A 25,095-nucleotide genomic window follows, 5' to 3' on the forward strand; every position below is an offset into this window, starting at 1 on the left:
TGGAAGCAGGAGACAAGTATAGCCATAGAGTTTTCTAACATGGAGGAAACACGAGCTGACTGATTTTTCAGATGAGAGACTAAAATCTACTTCCTTCACTTTCTAAAATGTAAGCATTCCTCTAAAGGAAAATCCATTATTAAAATATGGTTCCCTTGGGAGTTTTTGTGGCTCTTTTCCTTTGATCAATAATGGCAGTTTTATAATAGGCACCTACTCTGAACAAGTGCCAGTACTTGCTTTGAATATCACGATGAAACAATATTTGTGGCCACATTTGGCTTCTTGGAAAATGGTCTTTGATTGATTAGCAAGGGGCGAAGTCTATGAAAGTAATCTCATCATTGCCAGACATTTGCTATCACTATCTTTGTAGTATGTGCTTTGGTAAGAGAAAACTAGAATGAGATTATTCTAAAGTTTTTTGTTTGAAAATTATACAGATAATTTTTGCATAGGAAAAATAATGATAAAAACATTATTTTAGGAAAATTAACTTGGTGGCAGTTTTAAAGTGATTTTAAAAGACATCAGGTACTTCTGAAATTGGAATTCTAGTAGGAGTGTTACTTATGTGGTATGAAGCTTGAGTTGATGAGAGAATGAACAGAGTTCTGGCATTTGGATCAAAGGCAACAATCTATAAAAAAGGTAAGGGAAAAATCTAAATTCTATGTGTTTCTCAACTGTATTTCCAGAGCCTAATGAAATACCTGGGATATAGCTAAATCTTACTTAATTAAAAAAAAAAAATCCAATTACAGAAACTTATTTCCACAAAGGACAACTAGAGAAAATAGAAACTATCCTATCTTGCTAGTGAAGGCAGTCAGTGCAGCCGATCTATTACCCAGATTAAAGACTAGTTCGGAAAGACACATTTTTATTCAAAAATAGACCATATAATTGGAAGCATGTATCACAATAACTTATTAATAAAGGCAACAAATCAAATAGATCTCTGATTGGCTTTACTTTGTGTCATTAAAGCATATTCTAGAAAACTGGAACTAGTTCACCATACCCCTAGGTATTCAAGATTATCTACTACTAAACAAATTTCTAACAAACATACAAAAACAATTTATAATACATATTATAATAAAACTATCAAAACAACTATTTCCAAAATCATATCTATATATCACTCCCAGGAGATTTGCAGTTGGCATTAGATCAGCTTTCTGCTGAGGCTAGGGAAGAGAGAAGTTACATGCTTGAGCCACTATTCCAGCTGGAGAGGCTGACAGCAGCCATTTGCCTATGAAGGCAAAACACTGTCACCCAAATTATTGTAGCGATCTTAGTCATGGCTCAGGGGGTCTATCATGTGTTAGCACTCTTCTCCAGAACAAGTAAGGCCCAGGGCATTCTCACCACACGTGAGTTTGGGAGCTTGGGCCTGGCATGCAATTTGTCACAGGCTGATATTATCTACAGGCAAGAGATCTTGCTGCATATGCAGATATAGATAACTACATCTAAGGCAAAGCTGGAGTTGAGAAACAAATGTCCCAAGGAAACATTTTATCAAAGAGCCCAAGCTGATGGGCATAAGTATTAGATGGTACACAGAAGGGATATGGGGTCAGGAGGGCATAGTGGAGATTTAGACCAGAGTTTCCCTTTGATATCAGTTTGGTCAATTCCACCCAAAAAAATTACAAAATGAGGTAACTGAAGTTTCCGAATGGTGACCAGACTATGTCAATAGGCAATTCTTAGAATTGCAATAGAGACTGTTGAGACTGGGGAGGACTTTGCACAGGAAGCAGGTTGCTGCCTCAGTTCAGGCTCTCAGAGCAGAGCTACAGTTCCCATGGGATGGTCTCAGGGAGACCAGTATAGACCTTTCACCTGTGGAGACCCAGAAGTTGGATCCTCAGCAATTAAAAATTTGGATGCTTAGAAATTAAGTATAGGAACAATTCTAAAATCTGAACCACATCATTAGGGACATGAACTGTGTTATCCAAATAGTGGCACTGTGAGCAGATGATCTATGACCCAGGGAACAACTTGAAACCCAGAAGATAGCCATGGAACACAGTGTCCTGGGTCAAGTTTTCAACAAGGGGAAATTGGGGCAGAGCTAGGAAATATAGTATCAGTGTGCAAATAGCACTTCTTGGACCATGTTAATAGGGAGGGGAACTAAGTTCTAAGCCACAACATATAGAGATTGAGTAGGATAAGTACTTTCTTTGCTGTCCATACTAGTTTGGGAAAAGGCAGGAATATCCTACCAAAAGCAACAATTGGCCCTAATTTTAGGGAATTTGGAAGCTCAGAGCCAGAGGTGAAACTGAGACCTGATTAATGACAGTAAAAGAACATCCATGTTAAAAGCACATTTTCTCCTTTATAAATCCACTTGACTGCCCAAGTAAAGTCATAACTACCCGTTTTAACAAATTACTGCCTAGTTCTTCCTCCTTCAGATTGGCAGTGTCGGCTCTTTAAATCTCTGTGCGGAACTGAAGTGTAGATCCAGACATTTCCTTCTTGTAAAGGGCATCAAATTTCTCATTTTGGGCTACTGTGAAGTAATTCTTCCAGTCACCTGCAATCCCTAAAAATAAATAAGAAAACATGAAGGAGTAATATATTTCCATTATGAGGGAAAAGCTAATATATACTAAAGGAAAAAGTTAGAAGAGAAAGACTTTTTTGTATTTGAATACTCCAAAATGTCATTTCTCTTTTATTGGTAATTCCTTCCATCTAAAAAGGTGGTTTATAACTAAACAGAACCTGACTTTTTTTGAAGTATAATTGACATCCAATATTAGACTCATTTCCAGTGTACAATATAGTGGTTCAACATTTATATCTATTAAGAAATGATCACCATGATAAATGAAGTTATCATCTGTTATTACAATATTATTGACTACATTCCTTAAGTTGTACTCTGCATCTCTGTGACTTGTTTATTTCATAACCAGAAGTTTGTTCCTCTTAATCCCCTTCATTTTTTTCACCTATTCCCCCATTCCCCTCCCCTCTGGCAACCATCAGTTTGTTCTTTTATTTATGAGTCTGTTTCTGTTTTGTTTTCTTTAATGTTTATTTTTTTATATTCCACATATAAGTGAACTTGTGTGGTATTTATCTTTCTTTGTCTTACTTGTTTCACCTAACATAATACTTTCTAGGTCCATCCATGTTGTTGCAAATGGCAAGATTTTATTTTATTTTATTTTTAACAGTAAGTAGAGTTCCATTGTATGTATAACCACGTCTTCTTTATCCCTTCATCTGTTGCTGAACACTTGCATTGCTTCAATATCTTAGCTATTGTAAATAATGCTGAAATAAACATAATGGTGTATATATCTTCTCAAATTAGTGCTTTCATTTTCATTACCCAGTAGTGGATTGCTGGATCATATGGTAGTTATATTTTTAATTTTATTTTTAATTTTAACTTCCATACTGTTTTCCACAATGACTGCACCAATTTGCATCCCACCAACAGTGTACAGGTGTTCCCTTTTTTCCACATCCTCGCCAACACTTGTTATTTCTTATCTGTTTTGATACTAGCCATTCCTATAGGTGTGAGGTGATATCTTATTGTGGTTTTGACTGACTTTTTTAAAGATACATTCTGAAAAAGGTGAATTTTCTTGTCTGAATTTATGGGTTGTACGATAGTTTCCTGAACAAGATTCTTTTAGTGTTTCCATTTGTCATGGGAGACAAGGTTACTACTGGACCCTGGGTCAATGGTCAGGGCAGATTTTATTTCATGAATTCATTTTGGAAACTATGCAAAAGACTGGCCATCACCAAAACCAATCCATGAACTAGAAAGTTGATAAGTATAATTTCCCATGAATTTACAAATGAAGATAGTGTGATACTTGGAGAATACCTGTTTTCCCTGAGTTCATTAGACTTATACTGTTTTGGAAATTTAGATGAAAAGAATAGCCCTGAAAATCAAACATATAACGTCTCTGAACTATTTTTACAAAACTTTTGAGATACAAATTTACATTTAATTTCTTATGCTTAGATGCTTATAAATATTTATTTGAAGAATAAATAAGTTTTTAATGTACTATAAATGTGCTTGGAGATAAACATCTACTTTTGTTATTTTATGAAATACGAAACATGTCCTATTGAATTGCAAGCTATGTTAACCCATTATGACTTGATGAAGATTTCAAATCCTTTTATTGAAAAACATCCCCATAAACAAGGTTGTTTCCTGATTATTATACTTCAGGTTATATGTTCACTCACTGTGCTCTCTATGGTTAAGAGCTCTTTGAAATGCAAGAGGAGTATATATTTGGAACAGTACATCTATAAAGATGTCATTAAAAACAAAAAGCACAGATTAAACAATAAAGACTTATATATAAAGTATTCCACTGATCTTGTGCTTTAAGTATCAATTATGTAATATACACAAACACATTTGCTTCACAAGAGTAAGGGAAGTATAAATTTTTTTTATAAATAAATGCTGGTCAAAGCCCAGATATTTCTGTTTTGTTGCAATTTGGGACATAAGTATGAACATTGTAGATCATCTATCCTCTCCCTACTACTTTTACTATTGTGTGACTAAATTATGACCTTGATTTAGCCAACATGGCATCCCTCAAGTCTGAGTGCATCTGGCCTTTTGTTTATACATCACTCTGAACCCTGTTTAACATCCATTTACATGTATGCCTCTCGCATTACATTATAAGCCTCTTAAAACAGATGCATGTGTCATTCACCCATGCATCTTCCAGAGAATATGTGCTGCATTCAGGTGTTCGTGAAGAGTGTTTTTTATACATAAATGAATGAATAAATGGGGACTGTTTAAGTATTTGTCGAGTGCGTTAATGAATAAATGGATAAATTATTTAGACTAATAAGACTTGTTACTTTTTAATGTATCATTTATGGTCAAAAAAACCCATTCCATATGCTTACATGTCATTTTCCATAATCCCCTCTCCCAAACATATGCCATGGAGCATGTTACTTTCTCCATATTTTCAGTGATGTAGCTAGACCTTTGGCAGATTGATTCAATGTATTCAAAATCGCAGATACATGGAGTGGCATTGCCTGGATAAAGACGGGATCAATCTGCCCACAAAGAATATGGTTTTGTTTTGTTTTGTTTTTTACCAGTTCCAGAGCAGATGTAAAGACAGACTCCCTCATTAGAGCAGCATGAACTCTTTTCTGTTTGAGGTTGGAGAAAGCATAGAATCCAGATACTGAACTTACTTCATCTACCTCAGTACCTTAATGAGGGATCATGAGGTGGTACCAATTTTCATATGAACGGGAATAAAACTCTCCTGGAAGTTACATTCAGATAATCTGACAAAATGACAATTTGCCTTATTTAGTAAAGGAGGATTTCTTTTTGATTTTTTTTCTTTCTGCCAGCAAAATGTGTGTATGTGTGCATCAGCCTTTGTTTAGACACCATTTACAATGAAAAATTTACTTTTCCTTCTTATCGTAGAGGTTAGTTTTGAAAAGTTAAATGTAACATTTTTGAAAATAAAAAATAATTTGGAAACACCAAGACTATTTGCTATTTTAATAAGTAATAGAGAAAATGTTTTAGAAAAAATTAAACTGTGTAACTCTTTGAAAATCAAGTGTTTTCAGCCACATGTTCATATGCACAATACATTTCTAGGATTGTGTTTATTTCCTAGCACTAACTGCATACAGTTTTACCCCTTTCTCTCCCATTTCAATAAAAAATATTAAAAACAGAGTGACATTATTGGGTGGATAACTTCTCAAATTTGTTTAAGTTAATTTGTTAAATGTATTATTTTTATGATTGATAAAACAGTTTTGACACAAATCCTGTACAAGAAGCCACAAGATGCAGGATTTACTTCAGTTGAATCAGTAGTGAATGCCATATTCCTCTCTTTTCATGCTTTTAAGTTAAATGTGGATTCTATATTTCCTATAATTCAGATAGTTTTTTTAGGGAGCAAATCTTCCCATTAGGTAAAAAAAAAAAAAAAAAAAAAAAAAAGTCCTAAGGTGAATCCTTAGCAAAATGACCACTGTTTTCCAAGTGATTATGGGTTCTTTAAAGCAGATAGTTCTGTATTGAGTGACATTAATTAATCACTGAGGAGGACAGGGAGGCCTATGCCTATTTAGGTAAAGATTTAAGATTTAGGAATAACAAGTTTGGAATGACTCACATGAGAACTCAAAAAACTACTCCCATTTAGTAGCATAGTAAATAGGAGAAGAAATATGCACCAGATACCCAAGGTATTCAGATAACATGTTTATATGCATTATTTCCCTTGGTAATTTCTAATCTAGTTCAGCAACTTTTTGTGGCAGGTATTTTTAGTGTCTCTATATTACAGTTGAAGAAACTGGTGCCCAAACTGGCTAAGTAACTTGTTAGAGATCACAAAGTTAATCCTCATTTCAAAGAAATTAGGGGTGCCTGGGTGGCTTAGTTGGTTAAGCGTCCGACTTTCGCTTAGGTCATGATCTCACGGTTCGTGGGTTCGAGCCCCGCGTCAGGCTCTGTGCTGACTGCCAGCTCAGAGCCTGGAGCCTGTTTCAGTCTGTGACTCCCTCTCTCTCTGACCCTCCCCTGCTCACGCTGTCTCTCTCTCTGTCTCCTAGAAATAAATAAACATTAAAAAAAAACAAAAACAAAAACAAAAAAATTAGTAAGAAAGTGAAAAGGGAAATTAAACTCAGCAAAATATTTACCTTTACGCATAAAAGAGGATTTGCTGTGATCCATCACTGTAGTTGGTATATGTGTATAATTCACCAGAGGGTTGTCTTTCATCACTTCAAATGAGGTGTGATGGACAATCTTATCCAAGACCTCATCATTCAAATTCTTCTCTAGAAATCTCCCAATCTTCTTGACTTCCTGCTTTGGATTCTATTAGTGGGTAAAGAGAGACATACCCAAGAAAACGGTAAATAAATACATCATTAACATAATGGGAAACTGTAGTATTTACAACCTGTTTTCTTAAATCTTGGTTCTGAATATTCAATCAATATTTTGTTGGATCATCAATGGTTTTTAAATTAATCATGAAAATGAAAAAAATCAATAATTTATGTTTGGAGAAATAGGCTGGAAATATTTTATTTCTTCTAAATTCCATATTATTAAATTTCGTATTATTAAATTTCATATTATTACTATATCCAAAGTAAAATAAGAACAAATTTTGGGCTAAATAGTAACAATATTTGGAGGAAAAAACAGCTATATCTTTTTATTCTCCTTGGCTTTATTTATTTGTTAATTAAAATTCTTTCCTTGTCTTTATTTTTATTTTTAATATTTATTTATTTTTGAGAGAGAGAGAGCACGAGTGGGGGAGGGTCAGAGAGAGAGAGGGAGACACAGAATACGAAGTAGGCTCCAGGCTCTGAGCTGTCAGCCCTACGCTGAGCTTGAACTCACAGACTGTGAGATGATGATCTGAGCCAAAGTCAGCCACTTAACTGGCTGAACCACCCAGATGCCCCATCCTTTCTTGTTGTTAATAACAATATTTAAAAGCAAAGATAATAAATTCATGAACAATGTCAAGTATGTTTGCCTTAGAGTCTTTATATCATAGACCTTGCTTGGACAAAAATTATCAAAAATAAACTCCTATGAAGGTGCAAAGATATCAAGACCTAAGTTATTCATGAACAATTGGGGATAAAAAGAACAAAATTTGAGAAACAGATCACCTTCCAGATTCTAATGACATAAACTTAATATTTGGAAATTTAAGGAAGCTAAACTAAACTCTATATGAATATGTCTAGAAATACTTTGAGAAGGTGATATCTAAGCTGAATTGAAAAAAGTGAACCAGAATTTACCATGATGTGTGGTCTGCTGAGATGATGGAGAGTGAATTTCCAGTAGAGAATATAGGCAAAAACTCTTGGAGGTATAGAGTCTCATAATATGTTGAGGGAATTAAAAAAAAGAAAAGTGGTTGAAGTTTGATTTGAGTTGTTCATAGGAGTGAGAGAAGTTGTAAAATTGGAAAGATAAATTGGGGTAAAACTGAGAAAGTCTTTGGATGTCCTGTTGAGGAATTTTTACTTTATCTCTTTTGCAGGGAAGCAACAACACTTAATAATATGTCACTAACTGTGTGTGTGTTCACATACACATCCGTTCACATTTTGGCAGGCAGTTCCCTACAAGGAAAGTTCTGGCAATATTTTGTATCTCAGACAATGAGAGAGGAAAGAGATGACTAATTAAGGGATGCTTGGAAGAAGTAAAAGATCAGAAATTATGATAATGGGAAAAATGCCAAAAGAAAAGTTAATAGTGGTACTAGGAAAACCACAGATGGAGATAGAGAACAGGCAGATAGAGAACAATTTCTCTTAGGGATTCCAAATGTTTGGAGAATAATCTGACCACTGCCTAAATATCAGTGAGCATGTTAGCATATAGCTCAGTACAAGTGAAAGCAGGGTGCTGACTCCTACCGAAACTCTTTCTGCTGTAGATTAAACTTCTTCATATAATATTGTCTAAAAATGACTGGTATGACAGGAGAAAAAGATCATCTCTTAAATTCAATGATTATAGCACGTTTGAGTGGAACTCAAAATATACAGATATGCTTAAAAAGCTGATTGGGCAACGCCATAAATCAGAATTAATGAGTGGATTTGAATAACACATTTTAGCTAAATAAGAAGAGAAATGGTTGACACAAGAATGTCACATAGAGGATAGCATGCTGTCAGATTCAGAATTGGGAAAGCAGCCCAGCATAGAAAATGTATTTCCCCATGCTATGGAGGAAAGGGTCTATATTCAGAAGCTAAAATTGCTCTTTTCATAAAGTTATTAAGGCCTACTCTGGGTCCAGGAAGTAAAGAAAGAACAGAAGGAAAACTTTCTCTATTATGAAGAATTCATTACTTAACTGGCGAATCAAACACTCATGGGATAGCATCACTTTTTAAAAGGTTTTCATAAAACCACTTCAGTTTCACATCTGTATATTGCCAGCAAATTCAAATAAATTGCCTCAAGCCCTGTATAAATGGACAATAGTAAAGCTTAGACCATGAATTCTCTATGGGCTGCAAACAAATGTGATGGAAGATGGGATCCTGGGCAGAGCAGAAAAACTCAGAACACTCTTTCAGTTAAGATGTGAGAAATACCCCAGGGGGTTCTCAGAAATACTTGAATCAAGGGAAATTTTACATGGAGCATGATTTCTGTGATATCAAGTAAAATTGATGTCTCTAAAATGCTTGTTAATACTATTTATTCATTTATTTATTCATTCAAGTAATCAGTTATCCATGCAAGTGATCTTATGAGCCTCTCTGTATATGTCATTCAAATAATCAATTATCTATACAAGTGATTCTATGAGCTCCTCTGTATATGCAAGGTGCCATATTATGTACTGTGAATGCTGCTATGAAAATGATAGATATTGTACCTTCCATTATCAATCTGGAAGTCTACAATGTATCTTCATTTGTATGTCCAGGTTTTTTCAAATAGAGGAACTTAGTTTCCACATATTTCTCAGGTGTGTGTGTGTGTGTGTGTGTGTGTGTGTGTTTGCCTAATTTAAGTAAAATAGCCTCAAAATAGGCCTAGAAGTTTGCAATATTTGAACTATATTAATTCATACAGGAGACTACATGAATACTTATGAGTCTCCAAACTAAGAGAGATATAGTAAGAGAGTAAAGAGAGGGGCGCATGTAGCAGTTATAATAGATAGGTCATGTGAACCAATGAGATGCTCACAATTAGAGTGGAACTGTATTCGCCATATGGAAGCCAATGAAGACAATGTATTTTCAAACTTTGAAAATTAATGGACAAATCACATCATTAACCAAAGCAAAAATAAAAGGAGAAAAGGATTACATGTTGGAGTGAGAGAGAAGGAAACTGAGTTTAGTTTTGAATGTGTTAAATTTGAGGGTCATTTTAATAAAAGCATGGAAGTTAAAATGGAGTTTTGGGGGGGCACTAGCACATAAATAGTTTTGACAATAGTAGGCATGGGTATGATCACCAAAATGTGGCAAAGAGCTTGAAAAAATTAAGTGATAGATAGAGATTCTAGGAAAACCAGGACAGAATGATAACTTGTTAAATGTAGGAAAGACTTTCAAAAAGAAAAGTTGCCCAAAATAAACACAATGGATAAAAAGTATGATAAAATGTCATGGATTTTACCAGTAGAAGTCACTAATGATCTTAGAAAGATCTGAGTAAGCAGGCATGGAGAAGAAGCAAAATAATCATATCATTTTTTACTCCATAGATAAGTTAAAAATATGTGTTAACCCTTGGCCCCAACCTTTTGGATGTAATGGGGGAATTATCCAGAATGAATTTATACCATTTTACCTCTTTCATATCTTCATAGTACAAGAAAAGTATTGGGTGTTCTTCCTTTTTCTTCCACCAGCTCTTAACATGATCAAACCAGGAGCCATAGGCCACTAATACCAGAAAAACAGTCTATTATCATAAGTTTTCATCAAACTAAAGATTTGTTTCTAAACAATAAGGCAAATTGTACAAATATTTTGTGGAATTTAGTAATCAAGGGAACTGAATATATAAGGCTAATTAAAAAATAAATAATTATGAATGTACCATCAGATTTTAAAAATAGAAAGTACAAAGGAAATGTACATTTCAAATGAAAATACACTGACCTCCAATGGGTGTTACTTAGCCTTTCATAGAAGGAAACTATTCTACTAAGTACTCATATTAATTATTTATTTAAGTACTATTTATGTTTAACAGATATAACTAAAGATTTGGGCAAGTTAAACAATTTCCATTGTAAGCAGGAACTGAGAATTGATTTCTAACACCTAAGAAGATATTTGAGAATATTTTTATCAAGCCACAGTTAAACACTAAATTTATTTATTGATGTCATGTAAAATATAAAATATAGTTGATCTAAGTTTTTAAAATGCTAATACTTGTTACTGATGTGGAAAAGTGTTTTGATAAGAGTCATAACAATAATGGTTTTTAGTATTATTAAAAAGAAAATATTAATTTCAAGCCAACCCTACCTACCATTTCCAGTCATGAACTTCTCCAGATATTCTTCCCAGGGGCCAGGAACAGGTTGTAAATTATTCATTAAGTCAAAATGGTAATATGAAACTGCAACATCCTTGGCATTTCGAGCCAGATAAATCATCTATGGGGGGGTGGAGGAGAAGGAAGAAAATCACATGGATTTGAAATCCATGAAATTAGTAACAGGAAAACATTAGGGTAAATTAATGAAGCAGAAAGCTGGTTCTTTTTAAAAATCACAAAATTAATAAACATCTAGCAAGACTAATAAAAAAGAGAAGACACAACTAATATCAAGAAAAAAACCAGGCAGTATCACAATAAATAGTACAGCCATTAAAACTATAATAAGAGTATGAAAAGATGTTACACATCATATGTCATCAGAGAAATGAAAATTGAAGCAACAATGAGACATCACTCCATACTTATTAGAATGACCAATAGCCAGAAAACTGACACTAAATCCTGGTGAGGATGTAGAGTGACAGGAACTTTCATTCATTGTTGGTGGGACTGAAAAAAACAGTACTGCTACTTTGAAAGACACTTGGGCAGTTTCTTACAAAGCTAAGCAATACTCTTACCTACAATCCAGCAATTGCATTACTTGGCATCTACCCAAAGTTGAAATATAAAGACCACACAAAAACCTGCAAGTGTATGTACACAGGAGCTCTGTTCATAATTGCCAAAATGTGGAAGGAACCAAGATGTCTTTCTGTAGGTGAATGAGTAAACTGATATACATCCAGACAATGGAATATTATTTAGCACTAAAGTGAAATGAGCTATTAAGCCATGAAAAGACATGGAAGAACCTTAAATGCATATTACTAAGTGAAAGAATACAATTTGGAAAAGCTACAAACTGTATGATTCTAACTATATGACATTCTAGAAAAGGCAGTGAAGCTACCCTGTATGATACTATAATGGTATATTATTGTGTGTGTGTATGTATATATATTATATAATATATATAATATATATATATTATAGTATATATATATATATAATATGTCATTATATATTTGTCCAAATCCATAGAATGTACATCGCCAAGAGTGAATCCTAATGTAAACTATAATCTTTCGGTGATAATGATGTGTCAGTGTAGGTTCATCGGTTGTAAAAAATGTACCACTCTGGTGGGGGATGTTGATAATAGGTAGCTATGCATGTGTAGGGGCAGGGGATATATGGAGAATCTCTTTACCTTCTACTCAATTTTGCTGTGAACCTAGAACTGGTCTAAAAATAAAGTTGCTGTAAAACTACAGTCTACTGTTCAAAGAAAGAATAAGAAGAGAATTATAAAACACTTTTCATTACAAAATTCAACAACTAAGGATTCCTCATACATCACAAACTGGTAAAAATCAGTTAGGTTGAAAGAGAGGATAATCAAAATAGCCCCACAATTATTAAAGAAACTGAATTTCAAATTTAAAATTCCCCAGAATCAATATTCAGGCACAAAGGTTTTACTGGAGAATTTTACCAAATAATCAAATAAGAACTGACACCCTTATGTTGAGTTTTGGGGGAAGGTCAGACTATCTAGAGACCGTTGGGGAATATCAGTAGCAATACTGTCCTGAGATGGGGATCCTGTTGCTACATGTGTGCGGCAAACTTGACTATGTAGGTTTAGACTGAACTATGTATATTTTTAATTTAGCCATTTTCTTATGTAGCTCAGTTCTCAGAGTAACAAGTAAACAAAACATTTGAGCAATCGCTTACCATTCGTGTGATTAAAGGGATAAGGCCACATTGAAAAATTGAATTACGGGGAGCCTGGGTGGCTGAGTCAGTTAAGTGACCAGCTCTTGGTTTCAACTCAAGTCATGATCTCACAGTTTCATGAACAGTTTCACAGGTTTGAACCCTGCATCAGGCTCTGTGCTGATAGTGCAAAGCCTCCTTGGAATTCTCTCTCTCCCTCTCGCTCTTCCTCTCCTCCACTCACACTGTCTCTGTCTCTCTCAAAAATAAAGAAATAACTTGAAAATGATTGACTTGCAGTGTAGAATATACCTTGCAGTTGTTCTCCCAGAAAGACTTAGGAAGGAGATCAATTGGTAGATGTGTCTTCACAAGCCGGGGGGAAGGATTCTTCTCTAATTGTTCTACTCCTGGGAAGATTTAGTTTAGTATAGAGACACATTAAAGTCTTAAAGGAGCCTGCATTTCCTGATTTTCACCTGCTAAAATATTTTTGAGCAGTATATAATGGTGCTAGATTTTGAACCCATCACAGATATTTACCTGGATTCTAAGAGGCAATATTGCATAATGGTTAAGGGCATAGTTCTGAGGTTAGCCTCCTCGGGTTTGAATCCTAAGTCTGTCACTTAACGCATCATGAGACATAACTTAACGGAGGACCATGGGGGACAAGAAGGGAGGAAATAGTGGGGGAGAGGGAGGGAGGCAAACCATGAGAGACTCTTGAATGCTGAGAACAAACTGAGGTCTGATGGGGGTGGAGGGGAGGGGAAGGGGGGATGGGCATGGAGGAGGGCACTTGTGGGGATGAGCACTGGGTATTATATGGAAACCAACTTGACAGTAAACTATTAAAAAATAATACAAATTAAAAGAAAATAGAAAGAAAAGTATGCTAGTCTCTGTGTTTCACTTTCCCCACCTCCAAAATGAGGGGTAATAGTTATCAGCTTTAGTAGTTTGGAGTTTTATCATACCTTGCATTATTATAAATAATTACAAAAATATTTTCTGTATCTCAAAGAGATATCAATAACTAGTAATTCTCACATCAACTACTGTTTTGCATACGCTATTATGACATAGACAATGTTATTTCTGTACAGCGTCAGCTGTTGCATCTGCATTTTTAATTTCCTTTATGTGTCATATGTTTATATATGCAAAATGAAAATGTTGTGTAATTTTTAGGTATTAGCTGACCTCATTAAAGTTATACAAGTAATTGTAGAAAACCTCATTTCAGGTCTTTGTATAAGGGATGTGTGAACTTCCCCGAGATGGAAAATATCCATTTATTTTGTATATTCAGAGCTAGGAAAATCCCAGTACCTGCATCTCACTACATAAGTGACTTGTCCAGTCTGAAGTCACTTCTGGGGTAAAGGCATACTCAGAGAATTCCTGACATAGCTAAGAAAAGCTGGTCCAACTCTTTTAACTTACGATTCTTTTAATGCACTCAGTGACCTTATCATATCCTAGATATGTCTGTTAATGATGCTATTTCCTGGACAGTCACCAACACCTAAAATCTCAATTATTGTTGTCTTCTCCTTCAGGTATCATATTCAATAAATCTTAAAGTCCTATGCATATTCTTCACAATATTACTTATATCCAGTCTAACCTCTAGATTACCTGTTAATCCTACATTATCTTCCCACCTTTTGCATACAAGGCACACCTGCTCAAAATTGCATCTGACTTACTCATTCAAAACAATCTTATGCTTCAGTTGTTTACAAAAAGTTATTACATACATTAAAAAGCCACTGAATCTCTATTAAAATATCCTTTTAAAATGTTCTGTATATGGTTTATTTTTGTTTCATCGTTTATTTACTTGTTTATTTATTTATTGTCTGTCCCCATGCCTCTTCCTCACCCCACCTCAAACACACTTGAATGGAAATCCCACAAGAGCAGAAGTATAGCTTGCTTTGTTTACCAATAAATGTTCTGTAGAGAAAAATGCATAGCACATAGTTGTATTAGGAAGAATGTCTTAATTTTAATGTGGTTACGGTTGGCCAACTTAGGAATCATAGATCAAGAATCTTAGTTAAATTTGAATTTCAGGTAAACAACAGACACCTTTTAGTATAAATATCTTCCATGCAATATTTGGGATATACTTATGCTAAATAAAAGAGCTATTTATCTGAATCTCAAATTAAACATGGTATCTTGAATTTTATCTGGAAACACTAGTTATATGCCTATAAAATTCACCACGTATTTTATTATACCCAGTTAATACTGACCGGGTAGTTACAGTCACTTTACGCAGCATATGGAAATGAGAAATCATAATTTTCCATAACTCATTATTTCTCAATGCCCATGACATGAACTCTTACATTTGTTTCTCTTATGAAGTTTTTCCCATCTGTTGTTCCTCTTCACTCCCTAACGTCATTAAAAGATTTCTCAACCTCTAGGTTGTAACTATTTTACCACATAATGTCCTTTAAATGAGTCCTTTATTGCACAAATGTTAATGCGGGGAATACGTAATGATATTACACATATTCATATTCAGGCTCCGGAGTCAATCTTAGTGTCAACTTGCCCTCTGTTACCTGTTGAACCTCACTTACTCTCTCTCTGGTGATGTTACAAGGCCTCACTCCCACTCCTAACCCCCATCTTCCACTAGTCATGCCTGACTCCCTCACCTGGATTACTCTGATTCTATCACTTTTACACTTTATACTTCTTTATGGCTTTGGAGTCTGATCTCACTCTTGGACTCACTTTGTTTGCCTATCCCAGAATAGCTCTTTTAGCATCAAGGGTCAACATTTGCTCTGACTTCAGGCAACCACACAGAAGGAATGAAACCTTTTCTGTTGGTTCTTCTCTGCTTCTGGAAGTAACCAGTAACCAGAGAGAGCTAGTTTTAAGTTGATATGAACATTCACTACCATACTTCTGTCTTCCTACCCCAGGTTTCCAGCAGCACTAGCGAGCTAGACCTCACTCCTTAAGGCCTTCTCACATGCCCATGGGACATCATACTCCTGATTCTTTCAGATCACTGAGCACTTCTTGAAAACTACAAGCCCTACTCTCCTCTTTCATTGTTGTTGTTTAATCCCTGTACTGTACCAAGGTCTTTTCTGCATCTAGGTCTTCATACCTAATATTTCATCCTTAAATATGTTTTTTCCAATTATGTGCATGGCTTTATATTATGTCTCATTTCAGAGTAGAGATCCCTAAATATCTGATCTAAAATAAACTCTCTTATTGTTCTCTTTCATAGAGCCCTATTCTTTGGATACATAAGCCTAATAATATTCAAATATTATTATTCACTTATTTAATGACACAATATTACTACAAACTCAGTGAGGATAGGGCATTGAATTTACTAATCATTTTATATCCAGCCCATAGCACAGTACATAATTCTTTAGAAGCACTCAATAAATATTTGTGGAATGAAAATGAATTGTATGAATAGTAAATTTTATGTTTGAGAAGAATTGGTACTTTACTTATTTAAATACAGCAATGTCATAAGGAGCTTTTAATCCAATCTATCAGATTCTATACAACAAAAGTCAATAAAATATAAAGAACATTTTTTATGTTATCACCCAAATTTTTAGTTATTTTCTACAACAAAATTCTTTCATCATAGGTTGTCATACCTGGATATGCAATGAATTAAACTACAGTTTCTCTATAGGTCTTGGTGATTGTACTGCCTGCAAACTTCCATTTTATGTTACCAAATTGACTCCACTTTCTTTGAATGGAAAATGCAAATATAATAATTAATATGCTATATGAATAATACTACAAAATTATAATTCCCAGTTGGTTTAAAATTACCTGAAGTTCTTAGTCCAGGGACAACCATTTCCAACATTGGAACTTTAACTGTTATAAAATCCCGCTTACATTTTTCAATATCTCCATTATTTACAACCATGTCCACAATTTCACTAGCCCAAGTGGTACCTGTTGAAAGGCAACATTTTATTAATAAATTTTTTTTAACGTTTTATTTATTTCTAGGAGAGAGAGAGAGAGAGACAGTGTGAGCAGGGGAGGGTCAGAGAGAGAGGGAGTCACAGACTGAAACAGGCTCCAGGCTCTGAGCTGGCAGTCAGCACAGAGCCCGACGCGGGGCTCGAACCCACGATCCGCGAGATCATGACCTGAGCGAAAGTCGGACGCTTAACCGACTAAGCCACCCGGGCGCCCCGAAAGGCAACATTTTAAAAATAATTATTGATTCTGGAGAGAAAAAGTACCTACAGAGAGCTTCCCATTTTAATACATTCTATTAGAAACTTAATTCTTCTTTCTGTGTCCCAAATGCTCATCCAAAATATACTCAAAGTAGATGGCCAGACTGACTCATAGGAATGTTAATTTTACTTAGGATGATAATCATTTTATTTCTTTATTTTGAGAGAGAGAGTACAAGCAGGGGAGGAACAGAGAGAGAGAGGGAGAGAGAGAATCCCAAGCAGGCTCTGCACTGTCAGCATGGAGCCTGATGCAGGGTTCAAACCCACAAACCCCGAGATCATGACCTGAGTCAAAACCAAGAGTCAAGACTTCACCTACAGAACCACCCAGGTGCCCCTAGGATGATAATGATTTTGTAGAGAAGCTGATTTTCAGGAAACAAAGGCTAAAGTCAGATATGTATTTGTCAGGCCCCAAAACTCACCTGACTTTGGGTAAGTGGCTATCACGATGTCATCTTGCCTGCTGTGGAACTGTTCAATCCTTTCCCAGTTGTTTGCAAATGCATAGACCATGGGACAGCCATGGATCATCTTCAGATTTTTTCTCAGGACGTCTTTTGGGGAAGTCATTTTTATCCCAGGTTGTACAAACACCTAAGAGATTATTTTCTGACAATCCAATCTTGGAAAAATAAAGAAGACAAAAATTAGAAGTTGGGTAACTAATGTTATTCTTAAGACACTGTTAGTTGATACAGAGTGAACTTGGCCTTTAACACACTCAGTGTGCAGAGATCTAAATACAAAGGGCATTTTTGTGGATATAAAGCTGTAGATTGCAAGAACAGCAACTGGCTCAGTGACAAGCAGCACAAAGGTCTTTACTGGAAGCTTTGGACAGAAATGAAACAACACATCTTAGAATTGGAAATCAGATTTTACAGAAATACACTGAGAATTATCTGGACTTAGGGCAAAATAAATCTAGCACTCACCATTACACTTCAGTTGTACATCAGTTTTCTTTGTAGGAAATCTATTGCCTTTCTTACCTTTGTTCTTCTGTACATAACACGTCTGCTTTCTCGGTCTGCTTCTAAGATTTTCTTTTAAAAATTTTCTTTTATTTAAGTATAGTTGACACACAATGTTACATTATTTTCAGGTATACAATGTAATGATTCAGCTTCTCCCTACAGATCTATGCTCCCCATAAATGTAGCTGCTACCAGCTATCACCACAATGTTATTACAATATCATGGACTGTATTCTCTATGCTGGCCCTTATATTCCTGTGACTATGATTTTTTTTTTTTATCACTGATTTTGAGCAACTGAATTATGGTATGTTTTGGTGTCGTTATTTTCACAGGGTGTGTGTGTGTGTGTGTGTGTGTGTGTATGTGCACGTTTTAGATTTATTGAGCTTTTTGGAATTGTGGGTTTACAGTCATTATTTCTCTCCCTCTTCCTTCTGAAACCTCAGTCCACATAAAGTTATTCAAAGCTCACTGATGCTTTTAAAAATCTTTAAAAATCTTTTTCTCTCTTTGTGTTTCATTTTATTTATTTATTTTGTTTATTTATTTATTTTGAGAAACAGAGAGCATGAGAAGGGCAGGGAGTAAGGGTGAGAGAGAATCCCATGCCTTCATCACAGAGTCCCACACAAGGCTCCATCTCACAGACCATGAGATCATGACTTGAGCTGAAATCAACAGTCTGATGATTAACTGACTGAGCCACCCAGGCACCCCTGTGTTTCATTTTAAATAACATCTATTGCTATGCCTTTATGGTCATTAACCTTTTCTTCCACAATGTAGAGTCAATGTTAATCCCACCTATTGCATTTTTATCTCAGACATTATAGTTTTCATCTCCAGAATATCATTTCAGAAATGATTATATTTTTGTTACCTCAATTTTTCAAGCATATTGAATACTGGTTTAAGGCTAATTCTAATTTGAGGCTAATTTGCTAATTCTTACATCATGTTAGTTCTAGGTAGTTTTCAATTGAATGTTTTTTTTATTATGGTTTCTTTTGTCTGATTCTTTGCATGCATTATATATATATTTTTTATGTCTGATATTGTCTCCTTGTGGCCAGGGAACTCCTTCAAGGCAATTATCTGGGGAAATCATAAGGCTCATTTTTTTTTTCCTTTTACTCCATTTTGCCTAGAGCCATGATGGTTAACTTTATGGATCATCTTGAGTGGACCATGAGATGCCCAAATATTTGCTTAAATATCATTCTGAGTATTTCTTTGAGGGTGTTTTTGGATGACGTTAATATTTAAATTGGTATATTGAATAAAACAGATTGCCCTTCCTAAAGTTGAAAACCTGAATAAAACAAAAAGACTGACCCTCCTCCAACTAAGAGAGAATACTTCTTGCCTGACAATCTTTGAACTGTGACATCAGCTTTTTTCCTGTCATCACACTGGAACTAAAACATTGACTTTTCCTGAGTCTGGTACCTGACAGCTTTAAAACTAAAACACTATTAGCTCTCCTGGCTTTTAGGCCTTCTCCAGTCTCAGACTGGAGTAAGTCATCAGCTATGCTGGATCTCCAATTTGCCAACTTATCCTGCAGATCTCGGGACTTGTCTGTCTGTAAAACGTCATAAGTCAATTAGGTATAATAAATCTCTTTATATGTATATATGTATGTACGTGTGTGTATAGTACATATGTATATATAAAAAATTCTTTGTAAACTGTTTGATTTAACTATCCTAATCCTAATCATACTAATAATATTAATTCTAAATTAGAATCTCATTGCTCTGGTAAGTCTTCAAAAAATTTTAAATACTGGGTGGAGATTATATTATTATTCTCTCTTCTCTGGAGAAATAGAACCGATATTTTATATATAATATATATTTTAATATATATTAAATTATATATAATGTATAAATTATACATGTATATGATATATACATATATGGATAATATGACATATTATATGTATAATATAATATATAAATGTATATACACATTATATATAATTAATATAAAATATAGAAACGTAATTTATATGTAAGTATATAGTATTTATTTATATATATTTGGAGAGAGAGAGAAATTATTATGAAGAATTGTGTCATGCAATTATAAAGGTTGACAAGTCCCAGGGCATTGTAGATGGCAAACTGGAGACCTAGGACACTCAATGGTTTGAAGGCCAGCAAGCTTGAGACCAAAGAACAACCAATGCTTCAGTTTGAGTGAGAAGGCAGAAAAAAAATGATGTCTCAGCTCCAAGGCAGTCAGGCTGAATGAATTGTCCCTCACTCCCAGGAAGGTCAGCCTTTTTTTTCTATTTAGGGTTTCAATTAATTGGATAAGGCACATTCACATTAGAAAGGGCAATCTGCTTTATTCAGTCTACCAGTTTAAATGTTAGTCCCATCCAGAAATACCCTCACGGGTCTAGTATAATATTTGCCCAAATACCTGGGCTCTCTATGGCCCAATCAAGTTGACACATAAAAATGACCATCACAGAGAGTTACTCACTGAACTTTGTTGTAGGTGATTTTTAAAGTATATTTATTTATTTTGAGAGAGTGCGAGTATGTGCATGCAGGGACGGGTAAAGAGAGGGAGAGAGAGAGAATCCCAAGCAGGCTCCACACTGTCAGTGCAGAGCCTGATGCAGGGCTGGAACTCAGGATCCGTGAGATCATGACCTGAGCCAAAGTTGGATGCTTAACTGACTGAACCTTCCAGGTGCCCCTATTCACTGAACTTTGTAAATGAAACTCTAGCTTTGCTTTTACTACTGTTTCTCATTTTACAACCCTCTCACCCTCACTCCCCACAGAATGTAAACATACTAGAAATGGAAGGAAATACAAAATGTAGAAGTTATAGGACCCTCAGAACCCTATTGTTCCATTTATTTCTGAGAATCTGTCAATCAACAATAGCACACAATATATATTACATATGAATAGACTTGGAGTTAATAACAATCTGAATTACATAATATCTTAGATGAACTCCTATCGCCTTTAGTAAAATAACTATAACTAGACTTCAAAGATTGCCAGCTAGAGGTTCTTAAATGGATTGATATATATAATTTTTATCATGTAAATATTTTGTAAGTAATTTGGTGATCCCAAAATTCCTTGAAGCTACTTTAAACAGTGACTATACCTATTAAGCTTTCAATATTTACCTGTATAATAGGAGCTACAAACAAATCACTAATTTAAAAGCTACCTGCTGCTTAAACTGTTATGCCTAAGATTAATTTGTATACAAAGAGGTATGTTTTTTGATTAGGAAAAACTTGTTAATACAAAAGCCTGGCATTTTAGAGGTAACTTCTACATACCCCCTAAAAATAGTCCAGAAGGGAGAAATCTGGACAAAGGCTTTTTCATTTTACATTGTAAGACATGCATTATATCTCATAATTTTATATCTTATAATTAATAGGTATGCACACAAAAATAGTGTGTCTTTTTGTCTCCCCAGTGGAAGTTGTTACTAATTCATGGGTTTGCCTTTAAATACATAACATTTTATGCTAGAAAAACAGCAAAAATAATTAGGATTTTGCATGTTTATTACTGCTCATAGAGGAGCTGGGTCCTTCAGAGGCCTGAAGAACCGTATACTGCTGGAAAAGCAGAGGTTCAGTAGATAGACACATATATATTTAGAGTAGACAAGGGGCGCCTGGGTGGCTCAGTCGGTTGAGCACCGACTTCAGCTCAGGTCATGATCTTACAGTTAGTGGCATTGAGCCCCGTGGTGGGCTCTGTGTGCTGACAGCTCAGAGCCTGGAGCCTGCTTCAGATTCTGTGTCTCCCTCTCTCTCTGCCTGTCTCCCACTTGTGCTGTTTCTCTCTCTCAAAAATAAATAAAAAAACACTTAAAAATTTTCTAAAAAAATTTAGAGCAGACAAGATCCTAAGATGAGATGCTGATAAAAGCTGAGTGATCAGGGCATTTCAGGAAAATTATATTAAATATTCCATATTAAATCATTGTCCTCTGTATGCTTATCAATTATCTTCTATTTTGTGGTAACTATCTGGTTACCTTAGCAGTCGCTTGTTAGTGTAGGAACAGAGTCTAATAGAAGAAATTCTCCAAAATGAATTACTGTGGAATATGTCAGCAGCACCAAGAAGGGAACAAATAATGTGGTTGGTCAAAAACCCAGCAGAAGCAGGAAGTGGAAAGAACTGAAATTGAGTGTATAAGCTCTGTACTTGGAGTGAAGTAGATATTGAGTGAACTGAATGAGCAAATGATTAAATCTGCATTTCCCATTTAGAATCTTCTAAGATATTGGGGGTTGTGTTACTTCCTAATTTGGATAAACAGGAAGGAGTGACAGCAGAAGTCAACATAGTATATTTGGATATTAGAACTGAGTTTCACATAATAAAAAAATAGTTTTCCCTGAAGCATTTTGTTCTTAGCCAATTGTTTCTCCCCAGATTATATAAAGGTAAATATTGATCCCAAATACCACTCGAATGCTTATATATTCTGAATTAATTGAGGAAAGTAAGTAAGGCTCTCTTTTACTTCTTAAAATTTAGTAGCAATACAACTCCACTACCAACTCTTATTATGCATATAGATTATTGTGGGAAAGCAAACAAATATTGAGGACACAGTTCCCTTTTTCTACTGTCTGCTACAAATCATATGGACAAATTTGTTCCCTTCTTGATAGGTGGTTAATGTTATTTTATACATTTATAACATCATTTCTGGGTCCATTCATGTCTTCACTCATTCTTTTTCATTTATTTATTAATTTTGATTTATTTGTACTATTTTTAAAAATGTTTATATAATTAATTCACAATTACTATTCAAATACAGTACATATACAAGCACCATGTACTATTGGCATCACCAAAGAGCTTATTAGAACTGTAGCATCTCGGGCCTCAATCTAGAATCAGAATTTTAATTTAACAACGTCCCCAGGTAATTTGTATGCACGAGAAAATGTGGAAAGCATGACTTTAAACCACTTTTAATCTACTCTCTAACAATATAGGATGGATATAAATGCTTTATCAAAACGAATTCATGTCTCGTAGAAAGCAAATTTTATTGACTGTGCTACCCACCCCGATGATAAGTCCTACTTTCATTCGGTGGATGAGATTCAGGAACAGGTTCAGAGAGTCTGTTCAAAGATACACCACAGGTTAGTGGCAATGAGAAACAGACTTTGAGTTATCTCATCCAAATAAGGGTGTTCACCATTTGTAAGGAAATTTTTCTTTAACAGAGCAAACTTGTCTCTGACCAAAACCTTAAGCTTTTCATGCTGCAAAAATGTCAGAGATGCATGTATATGAGTAACAGGACATAAAGCAGCTGATTCTGAATAGGTACTAGTCACATCTGGGAAGTGGGTGTAACCAGTTGAGGAATCTAGGAGCAGTAGTCCTGAATTGTACTGCCTTTTTGTGACCCATGGATGATGAATTCAGAATTATAAAGGGAGATGGGTGCAGTGGGGTAAGGTGGCAAGACATAACTAATGTCACTGAGCCTGATTCCCTGGAAGATGGTTTATGAATGATATTTAAAATTATAAAAATTAGTTTATAAAAATCTTTTAAATCCTACCAAAAAGTGACAAACAATTTTATGTGGTTATATACGATAGTCTACATGACATGGCAGGTCTCCCTACTTGAGCAACAGGCTGAAAATTACAGTGTCTAGATTCGCTTTTATAAAGATCAATGGTAGGGGCTCCCGGGGAGGGGGGGGGGGGGCTCGGCTGGTTGAACTGCCAAATGTTGATTTCGGCTCAGGGCACTATCCCAAGGTCGTGGGATAGAGCCCTGCCTCCGGCTCTGCGCTGAGCATGGAGCCTGCTTAACATTCCCCCCTCCATATCTTTCTCTCTCTCTCCCCGTCTGCCCTTCTCCCCTCCTCGCACATGTGTCCTCTCTCTCTCAAAAAAAGAGACCAATGGTAAAAAAGAGAAAAATGAAAAACAACTCCCCTCTTAGGAGAAACTAACTGAAATATATGACATTAAAACTGAACGGTTCTTTTAATGAGAAAACAATATTTCTTCCATTTGTTTCACTTAATAAAGTCCAGCTTTACTCCCTTATGAGGCGTGCAGTTTCACAAGAAGACCCCCGATCCTGGCATGCTTCAGAAAAGTCCATCTGAACCTAGAAAAAGAAATGGAATAACGGAAAGCCCGAGAGACTGTGCACAGCATCAACAATACTGAGTTTCCCGTGGGAAAACTGGAATTAGGCAAAAGCATGTAAATTGGAAACATGTGTTCCAAGCTGAAATCACTGAAGAAGCCCAATGCTCTGTGGCTGCGGGACAAAAACGTCAAGAAAAGAAATTTTAAAAAGCAAATTTTACCTCACAATTTAATCTCCTTTTGCAGTGTTTATTTTCAGTCAGTGGTGCTGGGACCGAAAAGAACCCTGAGAGTTGGTGGCACTCCGAGGACGGCGGGTGCGGGAGGCTCACCTCTGAAGCCAGGACAACAGCAAGTTCAGGATGGGATCTGCGTGTAGTAGTCAGTGACTTTACAGGCAGTTAAGATATAAAAAGTCTGAACTACACGCAGATACACACAGAGGCAGGCACTGCTGTTTCAACAGCTGGCAAAGCCAGGAAGTGCGGACAAGGAAATGGATCAGGGTGGTGACCAGAAGTTAGCACGGCGACACTGCCTGGATGTGAAGGGTTTAACAGGGTCTGAGAGAAATGCCTCGGGGCAAATATGAAGCATCAGTTGCTTCTCTTTTAAGAATGTCTTCTAATAATTTTGGTTATGATGAAAAGTTGTGTGTGTGTGTGTGTGTGTGTGTGTGTGTGTGTGTGAGTGTGTGCATGTGTGCTTCATCCAGAAGAAACATAAGTTTCCAATATCACGGAAAGGGCAAACATATACAAACATTTACTAAACATGAAATAATTTTAGGAAGCAGAAACAGGGTAGAACTGATGATTGCTGTCACTCTAATCATTTCCACAACTTCTCAGCATTTTATATTTATA

General features: G+C 35.4%; 1 protein-coding gene across 1 annotated transcript; it reads right to left on the reverse strand.

Annotated features, from left to right (window-relative positions):
* Positions 1-850: 850 nt before the first annotated feature.
* SULT1B1 (sulfotransferase family 1B member 1) lies at positions 851-24,663 on the reverse strand. The gene is made up of 8 exons (XM_039251765.1): positions 24,451-24,663; positions 17,529-17,728; positions 16,679-16,807; positions 13,142-13,239; positions 11,093-11,219; positions 10,400-10,494; positions 6,736-6,916; positions 851-2,572 (listed from the first exon to the last, which is right to left on the reverse strand). Exons 2-8 carry the CDS (start codon positions 17,674-17,676, stop codon positions 2,460-2,462), a joined length of 891 nt encoding a protein of 296 aa, XP_039107696.1. The 5' UTR covers positions 17,677-17,728; positions 24,451-24,663; the 3' UTR covers positions 851-2,459.
* Positions 24,664-25,095: the final 432 nt, after the last annotated feature.

The sequence above is a fragment of the Hyaena hyaena genome, unplaced genomic scaffold (assembly GCF_003009895.1).
Source record: "Hyaena hyaena isolate Hyena2069 unplaced genomic scaffold, ASM300989v1 scaffold_395, whole genome shotgun sequence".
Classification (NCBI taxonomy): domain Eukaryota; kingdom Metazoa; phylum Chordata; class Mammalia; order Carnivora; family Hyaenidae; genus Hyaena; species Hyaena hyaena.

What these genes read in the sequence shown, in the direction of transcription:
- SULT1B1 (XM_039251765.1), bottom strand. Translation starts at nt 17,676, where the DNA reads ATGACTTCCCCAAAAGACGTCCTGAGAAAAAATCTGAAGATGATCCAT. An exon ending in AGCCACTTACCCAAAGTCAG is followed by an intron (nt 16,808 to 17,528) that starts GTGAGTTTTGGG and finishes GCCTTTCAACAG; the next exon opens with GTACCACTTGGGCTAGTGAA. An exon ending in GAAGTTCATGACTGGAAATG is followed by an intron (nt 10,495 to 11,092) that starts GTAGGTAGGGTT and finishes TTCTGGTATTAG; the next exon opens with TGGCCTATGGCTCCTGGTTT.